The following is a 9,799-nucleotide window of genomic DNA, read 5'->3' as shown; positions in this document are numbered from 1 at the left end:
TTGAACATCTGGCTGCTTATAAGCATATTTCCTTACAAAGATGTAAATTGGAGTACATTTGTGTTGTTTTAAAAAATGAAGATGATTAAAGATTTAAAAGTGGCACACAAAATGTGGAACTGGTTGTATATCAGTCTAGGTGGCATTATATATTTCAGTGTTGCTAGAACATAAATTGCACATTATTCAAAGAGTAACCGTCATTTTAATTTTAAGTTTGTTAATCAATAATACAAATGAAAATGCAATATATAATCAGAGAAATGTGCTTCTTCCCCTGGACTGACCTTTCAATCTCAATTCAATGAAAATTCTATCAAATCTGTATTCAGTTGTAAAGGGGTGGCAAATGGAAGATGCATTCAGTCAACATTGCACAGCAGCTGCAAGTAAATGCCACCATCTGCTGGCTGCACTGGATAGGCTGGAACTGAAGGACGGAGAGTGTGAAGACTTGCATTCTATGAAGCTGACATATCAATGTGTATAGTAGATTACAAGGGTCTTTATACTTCCAGAGCCACCAGGGACCACAGTCGCCAGCCTGGGAAAAAAAAGCAACAGGGACCACAGCCGCCTGTGAATACTTTAAGAAAAAAAATACACAAACACAAAACTATCAAGAGAAAAAAAAACAAAAAAAACCCCTCACTGCTCACTGAATAAGGGCTGTCCCACACGTCCAGATAATTCCGGTACCGGAATAAATCGGTACCGGAGTTATCCGTGTCCGTGTGCCTGGGAACTCACGGAGGCCATACCTGCGGCACACGTGTGCCGCCCGTATGGCGAGTGGGTACCACACGGAGCGTGTGGTACCCACTCTGCATGGTGCTGAAGCTGCGATTCATATCATCCCTGCAGCAACGTTTGCTGCAGGGAAAATATGAAGAATAGTGTTTAAAATAAAGATCCATGTGTCCGCCGCCCCCCCACCCCCTGTGCGCCCCCCCGCTGGTCAGAAAATACTTATCCGGGTCCCCCGTCGGCTGTCGCTCCTTCCTGGTCTGGCCGCGCCTCCTACTGTATGCGGTCACGTGGGGCCGCTCATTTACACTCATGAATAGGCGGCTCCGCCCCTATTGGAGGTGGAGCCACATATTCATGAGTGTAATCGGCCGCATACAGTAGAGAAGCCGCGGCCAGACCAGGAAGGAGCGACTGCCGACGGGGGATCCGGGTGAGTATTTGCTGACCAGCGGGGGGGGCGCACAGGGGGTGGGAGGGCGGCGGACACATGGATCTTTATTTTAAACACTATCATTCATATTTTCTCTATAGCAAACGCTGCTACAGGGAACATATGAATGGCGGCTTCAGCACCATGTGGGGGGGACAGCGCTTACTGTAGCGCTGTCTCCGGCACGCCACACGGACCCCAGACGGAGAATGTCCGTGTGAGGTGCGTGTTTTACGCGGACCCATTGACTCTATTGGGTCCGTGTAAAACGTGCGCTCCCACGAACACTGACATGTCTCCGTGTTTGGCACACGGAGACACGGTCCGCACACGGTCCGCACAAAATCAATGACATCTGAACAGATGCATTGATTTTTATGGGTCTACGTGTGTCAGTGTCTCCGGTACGGGAGGAAACTGTCACCTCACGTACCGGAGCCACTGACGTGTGAAACCGGCCTAAGTGAGTTTCCTACTGCAGAAAGAGGCAGATTCCAGGCTCGGTCTCTGTTCTCCACCACTGGACAAGACATTACTGGACATTCCGCAGCTAGATGCACTCACAAAACCAGTGAGTTTCCTACTGCAGAACGAGACAGATTCCGGGCTCGGTCTCTGTTCTCCACCACTGGATATGACCTTACTGGACATTCAGCACCTAGATGCACTTACTGAATAAGTGAGTTTCCTACTGCAGAACGAGGCAGATTACGGGCTTGGTCTCTGTTTTCCACCACTGGATATGACATTACTGGACATTCAGCAGCTAGATGCACTTACTGAATAAGTGAGTTTCCTACTGCAGAACAAGGCAGATTACAGTCTCGGTCTCTGTTCTCCACCACTGGATATGACATTACTGGACATTCAGCAGCTAGATGCACTTACTGAATAAGTGAGTTTCCTACTGCAGAACGAGGCAGATTCCGGGCTCGGTCTCTGTTCTCCACCACTGGATATGACATTACTGGATATTCAGCAGCTAGATGCACTTACTGAATAAGTGAGTTTCCTACTGCAGAACAAGGCAGATTACAGTCTCGGTCTCTGTTCTCCACCACTAGATATGACCTTACTGGACATTCAGCACCTAGATGCACTTACTGAATAAGTGAGTTTCCTACTGCAGAACGAGGCAGATTACGGGCTTGGTCTCTGTTTTCCACCACTGGATATGACATTACTGGACATTCAGCAGCTAGATGCACTTACTGAATAAGTGAGTTTCCTACTGCAGAACGAGGCAGATTCCGGGCTCGGTCTCTGTTCTCCACCACTGGATATGACCTTACTGGATATTCAGCAGCTAGATGCACTTACTGAATAAGTGAGTTTCCTACTGCAGAACGAGGCAGATTCCGGGCTCGGTCTCTGTTCTCCACCACTGGATATGACATTACTGGATATTCAGCAGCTAGACCCACTCACTGAATAAGTGAGTTTTCTACTGCACAATAAGGCAGATTCCGGGCTCAGTCTCTGTTGTCATCAATGAACACCCAAAGCCTAAGTGAAAGGCAGTCCTTCAGCCATGGTTTGTTAGAGAGATTTCCTCCACTGGGGGTTTTCCTTTCCTGACTGCTGAAGGTTGACTCTTCGTGAGTCAAGGGCACCTTGTCATCATCATCAGGGCCACATTTTAAACGTTTATTGCCTTGGCTTCTATGAGAACTTTTACATTAAACATCCTGAATAAAGTTAATAAAGAAGTCAGTGAATAATATGTAGCAGTGTATCTGAGCCTCTATGGATCTTTATAATCACTGGCCAACAGTGAAAATGTGTCTGAAATGAAAATAGCTGGTTTGTAATAATTTTAGCATCCTAAAAACGAATATGTTACTTAAAAATCATTATTAGCTCTTGTTGCTGAGATACATGTCATCCCTTCACCCCCGGAGCTTTTTCCGTTTTTCCGTTTTCGTTTTTCGCTCCCCTCCTTCCCAGAGCCATAACTTTTTTATTTTTCCGTCAATTTGGCCATGTGAGGGCTTATTTTTTGCGGGACGAGTTGTACTTTTGAACGACATCATTGGTTTTACCATGTCGTGTACTAGAAAACGGGAAAAAAATTCCAAGTGCAGTGAAATTGCAAAAAAAGTGCAATCCCACACTTGTTTTTTGCTTGCCTATTTTGCTAGGTTCACTAAATGCTAAAACTGACCTGCCATTATGATTCTCCAGGTCATTACGAGTTCATAGACACCTAACATGACTAGGTTATTTTTCACCTAAGTGGTGAAAAAAAATTCCAAACTTTGCAAAAAACAAAACAAAACAAAATTGCGCCATTTTCCGATACCCGTAGCGTCTCCATTTTTCGTGATCTGGGGTCGGGTGAGGGTTTATTTTTTGCGTGCCGAGCTGGCGTTTTTAATGATAGCATTTTGGTGCAGATACGTTCTTTTGATCGCCCGTTATTGCATTTTAATGCAATGTCGTGGCGACCAAAAAAACGTAATTCTGGCGTTCCGATTTTTTTTCTCATTACGCCGTTTTGCGATAAGGTTAATGCTTTTTTTTTATTGCTAGATCGGGCGATTCTGAACGCGGCGATACCAAATATGTGTAGGTTGGGGTTTTTTTTTATTTATTTATTTTGATTGGGGCGAAAGGGGGGTGATTTAAACTTTTATGTTTTTTTTATTTTTTTCACATTTTTAAAAACTTTTTTTTTTTACTTTTGCCATGCTTCTATAGCCTCCATGGGAGGCTAGAAGCAGGCACAGCCCGATCGGCTCTGCTATGCAGCAGCGATCATAAGATCGCTGTTACACAGCAGAATTGCAGGTGTGCTGTGAGCGCCGACCACAGGGGGGCGCTCACTGCCACCGGCAATCAGTAACCATAGAGGTCTCCAGGACCTCTATGGTTACCTTCCTGATGCATCGCCGACCCCCGATCATGTGACGGGGGTCGGCGATGCGCTCATATCCGGCCGCACGGCCGGATGCGGTAGTTAAATGCCGCTGTCTGTGTTTGACAGCGGCATTTAACTAGTTAATAGCGGCGGGTGATCGCGATTTCACCCGCCGCTATTGCGCGCACATGTCAGCTGTAAAAAACAGCTGACATGTCGCGACTTTGATGTGCGCTCACCGCCGGAGCGCACATCAAAGCGGGGGTCCCGACATGTGACATACTATACCGTCACATGTCGGGAAGGGGTTAAGATTATTATGCAGGAAAATAGGGAAATTTTGAATTTTCAACAAATGTGTATTGGTAAACCTGATTACAGACCTGTTGAACCAATGTCAGCCATTTTATTCATTGTGTCTGCATAGTTTGTACTAATTGAAGTCTCTTTCTCTTGTTGCAGTAATTTTGTGGAGAGAATTTACACTTTGAAAATGCCTCGTAAATGTGCAAATATTGTTAACAATTTTTGTTACGTGTGTGGTTATGTGACATTTGCCAACCAAAGAAGACCAATTACTCCACTTGTGAAGACTGCTTACCATCATTACTTTGGTGTAAAGGTTGGTGATCAGGAGAAGCCCTGGGCTCCACACATTTGCTGCAATAGTTGTTCAGTAAATCTGGTTGCATGGTTGAAGAATAAAGGACGTTCTATGCGTTTTGGTGTGCCAATGATTTGGAGGGAGCCAAGAAATCATGTAGACGACTGCTATTTCTGCATGGTTGCTCCTCTTCAGCATGGCATGTCAAGAAAAAAGAAGGGGACTATTGAGTACCCTAACATCCCCTCGGCTATAAGACCAGTCCCACATGGGAAAGATCTTCCCGTTCCTCGCCCTCCAAAGGAATATGTACTGGAATCAGATCAGGAGGAAGAATCGCCCGGAAGTTCATCACAAGATCTTGAATATGATTCACAGTCTGCATCAAATGAACCACATTTGCTTTCTCAGGGTGAACTCAATGATCTGATACGCGACCTGGACCTGTCGAAAGAAAAGGCAGAGCTTCTGGCTTCAAGATTAAAACAATGGAACTTTCTACTGTACAATGTTAAAGTGACTGCCTATAGGCATCGACAAAGAGATTTACATGTTTATTTTAAAAAGCAAGACAATCTCGTTTTCTGCACCAGTGTTGATGGTTTAATGTCCGCTATGAATGTTCAGTACAACCCACTAGATTGGAGACTTTTCATCGACGGTTCAAAGGTTAGTTTAAAAGCTGTACTATTGCACAATGGAAATGTTCTTCCTTCCGTTCCTGTAGGCCATGCTGTTTGCATGAAAGAAACCTACAACAATATGAAACTGCTTCTGGACGCAATAAAATACAGTGACCACCAATGGCAGATCTGTGCAGACTTGAAAGTGGTTGCAATATTGTTAGGCATGCAGTTGGGATACACAAAATATTGCTGTTTCCTATGTGAGTGGGACAGCCGTGCTAGATCTTCTCACTACAATATAAAAGTGTGGCCTACAAGGGACAAAATGTGTCCTGGAATTAAGAATGTTCAACACTGTCCACTTGTTGAACGCAGTAAAATCATTCTGCCGGCGCTACACATTAAACTTGGTCTTATGAAAAATTTTGTTAAGGGAATGAACCAAGAAGGAAATGCTTTTAAGTACCTCAGAGGGAAGTTTCCACAACTCAGTGATGCTAAAGTGAAAGAAGGTGTCTTCATTGGTCCTCAAATTCGTGACCTACTTAGGGATGGAAATTTTGACGAGATCCTACAAGGCAATGAGAAGGCGGCATGGCAAGCCTTCAGAGATGTTGTACGTGGCTTCTTGGGAAACAGACGAGTTGATAACTATGTTGATATTGTGAATAACCTTCTTACGAAGTATCATAAATTAGGCTGCAACATGTCATTAAAAATACACTTTCTGGACTCTCATCTGGATTTCTTCCCGGACAATTGTGGTGCAGTAAGCGATGAGCATGGTGAGCGATTCCACCAAGATATTTTAAATATGGAACAAAGATATCAGGGCAAGTGGAATGCTTCCATGCTTGCAGACTACTGTTGGACATTAATCAGAGATGTACCAGAAGAAAACTTCAATAGACAAGCAAAAAGAAAGCGTTCTCGTGAATAGGTCTTGTCTGAACTGTTGTGTTCAGTTAATGTATTGTGTTCTTGCTATTTTAATCATATTTTAAACAATATTTCAAGTTTGAACATGACATTTGTGTGCAATTTATACTCTTGTAATGAATGCTTCTCGCTACCTACAGCACATACATCCATGGCGTGTATCTAAAAAACGAGAGCTAATTAAACAATTCTGTGGGTATATTTGAGTTTCTCGACCCAAAATTAGTAATATTTGCCTATTTTCATCAAAGAAACATAAAAAAAGTTGTTTTTTGTTGGCCTGTGTAACACAGCAGAATATACATAGCATTGTGAGGAGGGATTATTTCATATAGTCATTGAACATCTGGCTGCTTATAAGCATATTTCCTTACAAAGATGTAAATTGGAGTACATTTGTGTTGTTTTAAAAAATGAAGATGATTAAAGATTTAAAAGTGGCACACAAAATGTGGAACTGGTTGTATATCAGTCTAGGTGGCATTATATATTTCAGTGTTGCTAGAACATAAATTGCACATTATTCAAAGAGTAACCGTCATTTTAATTTTAAGTTTGTTAATCAATAATACAAATGAAAATGCAATATATAATCAGAGAAATGTGCTTCTTCCCCTGGACTGACCTTTCAATCTCAATTCAATGAAAATTCTATCAAATCTGTATTCAGTTGTAAAGGGGTGGCAAATGGAAGATGCATTCAGTCAACATTGCACAGCAGCTGCAAGTAAATGCCACCATCTGCTGGCTGCACTGGATAGGCTGGAACTGAAGGACGGAGAGTGTGAAGACTTGCATTCTATGAAGCTGACATTTCAATGTGTATAGTAGATTACAAGGGTCTTTATACTTCCAGAGCCACCAGGGACCACAGTCGCCAGCCCGGGAAAAAAAAGCAACAGGGACCACAGCCGCCTGTGAATACTTTAAGAAAAAAAATACACAAACACAAAACTATCAAGAGAAAAAAAAACAAAAAAAAACCCTCACTGCTCACTGAATAAGTGAGTTTCCTACTGCAGAAAGAGGCAGATTCCAGGCTCGGTCTCTGTTCTCCACCACTGGACAAGACATTACTGGACATTCCGCAGCTAGATGCACTCACAAAACCAGTGAGTTTCCTACTGCAGAACGAGACAGATTCCGGGCTCGGTCTCTGTTCTCCACCACTGGATATGACCTTACTGGACATTCAGCACCTAGATGCACTTACTGAATAAGTGAGTTTCCTACTGCAGAACGAGGCAGATTACGGGCTTGGTCTCTGTTTTCCACCACTGGATATGACATTACTGGATATTCAGCAGCTAGATGCACTTACTGAATAAGTGAGTTTCCTACTGCAGAACAAGGCAGATTACAGTCTCGGTCTCTGTTCTCCACCACTGGATATGACATTACTGGACATTCAGCAGCTAGATGCACTTACTGAATAAGTGAGTTTCCTACTGCAGAACGAGGCAGATTCCGGGCTCGGTCTCTGTTCTCCACCACTGGATATGACATTACTGGACATTCAGCAGCTAGACCCACTCACTGAATAAGTGAGTTTTCTACTGCACAATAAGGCAGATTCCGGGCTCAGTCTCTGTTGTCATCAATGAACACCCAAAGCCTAAGTGAAAGGCAGTCCTTCAGCCATGGTTTGTTAGAGAGATTTCCTCCACTGGGGGTTTTCCTTTCCTGACTGCTGAAGGTTGACTCTTCGTGAGTCAAGGGCACCTTGTCATCATCATCAGGGCCACATTTTAAACGTTTATTGCCTTGGCTTCTATGAGAACTTTTACATTAAACATCCTGAATAAAGTTAATAAAGAAGTCAGTGAATAATATGTAGCAGTGTATCTGAGCCTCTATGGATCTTTATAACACAGCAGAATATACATAGCATTGTGAGGAGGGATTATTTCATATAGTCATTGAACATCTGGCTGCTTATAAGCATATTTCCTTACAAAGATGTAAATTGGAGTACATTTGTGTTGTTTTAAAAAATGAAGATGATTAAAGATTTAAAAGTGGCACACAAAATGTGGAACTGGTTGTATATCAGTCTAGGTGGCATTATATATTTCAGTGTTGCTAGAACATAAATTGCACATTATTCAAAGAGTAACCGTCATTTTAATTTTAAGTTTGTTAATCAATAATACAAATGAAAATGCAATATATAATCAGAGAAATGTGCTTCTTCCCCTGGACTGACCTTTCAATCTCAATTCAATGAAAATTCTATCAAATCTGTATTCAGTTGTAAAGGGGTGGCAAATGGAAGATGCATTCAGTCAACATTGCACAGCAGCTGCAAGTAAATGCCACCATCTGCTGGCTGCACTGGATAGGCTGGAACTGAAGGACGGAGAGTGTGAAGACTTGCATTCTATGAAGCTGACATTTCAATGTGTATAGTAGATTACAAGGGTCTTTATACTTCCAGAGCCACCAGGGACCACAGTCGCCAGCCCGGTAAAAAAAAGCAACAGGGACCACAGCCGCCTGTGAATACTTTAAGAAAAAAAATACACAAACACAAAACTATCAAGAGAAAAAAAAACAAAAAAAAACCCTCACTGCTCACTGAATAAGTGAGTTTCCTACTGCAGAAAGAGGCAGATTCCAGGCTCGGTCTCTGTTCTCCACCACTGGACAAGACATTACTGGACATTCCGCAGCTAGATGCACTCACAAAACCAGTGAGTTTCCTACTGCAGAACGAGACAGATTCCGGGCTCGGTCTCTGTTCTCCACCACTGGATATGACCTTACTGGACATTCAGCACCTAGATGCACTTACTGAATAAGTGAGTTTCCTACTGCAGAACGAGGCAGATTACGGGCTTGGTCTCTGTTTTCCACCACTGGATATGACATTACTGGATATTCAGCAGCTAGATGCACTTACTGAATAAGTGAGTTTCCTACTGCAGAACAAGGCAGATTACAGTCTCGGTCTCTGTTCTCCACCACTGGATATGACATTACTGGACATTCAGCAGCTAGATGCACTTACTGAATAAGTGAGTTTCCTACTGCAGAACGAGGCAGATTCCGGGCTCGGTCTCTGTTCTCCACCACTGGATATGACATTACTGGACATTCAGCAGCTAGACCCACTCACTGAATAAGTGAGTTTTCTACTGCACAATAAGGCAGATTCCGGGCTCAGTCTATGTTGTCATCAATGAACACCCAAAGCCTAAGTGAAAGGCAGTCCTTCAGCCATGGTTTGTTAGAGAGATTTCCTCCACTGGGGGTTTTCCTTTCCTGACTGCTGAAGGTTGACTCTTCGTGAGTCAAGGGCACCTTGTCATCATCATCAGGGCCACATTTTAAACGTTTATTGCCTTGGCTTCTATGAGAACTTTTACATTAAACATCCTGAATAAAGTTAATAAAGAAGTCAGTGAATAATATGTAGCAGTGTATCTGAGCCTCTATGGATCTTTATAACACAGCAGAATATACATAGCATTGTGAGGCGGGATTATTTCATATAGTCATTGAACATCTGGCTGCTTATAAGCATATTTCCTTACAAAGATGTAAATTGGAGTACATTTGTGTTGTTTTAAAAAATGAAGATGATTAAA

General features: G+C 42.8%; 1 protein-coding gene across 1 annotated transcript in view; it reads left to right on the top strand.

Moving 5' to 3' along the window:
* The first annotated feature begins 4,394 nt into the window (after positions 1-4,394).
* Positions 4,395-9,799, top strand: part of LOC143804462 (uncharacterized) — a 523,411-nt gene continuing 518,006 nt past the window's right edge. The window contains exon 1 of the mRNA XM_077282577.1: positions 4,395-6,493. Coding sequence (XP_077138692.1) covers positions 4,534-6,210 — 1,677 coding nt within the window. The 5' untranslated portion in view covers positions 4,395-4,533 and the 3' untranslated portion in view covers positions 6,211-6,493. The remainder of the gene's footprint in view (positions 6,494-9,799) is intronic.

The sequence above is a fragment of the Ranitomeya variabilis genome, chromosome 2 (genome assembly GCF_051348905.1).
Source record: "Ranitomeya variabilis isolate aRanVar5 chromosome 2, aRanVar5.hap1, whole genome shotgun sequence".
In the NCBI taxonomy this organism is placed as follows: Eukaryota; Metazoa; Chordata; class Amphibia; order Anura; family Dendrobatidae; genus Ranitomeya; species Ranitomeya variabilis.
Note: the sequence above shows the minus strand (reverse complement) of the source record. Positions and strands in the feature narration are given on the sequence as shown.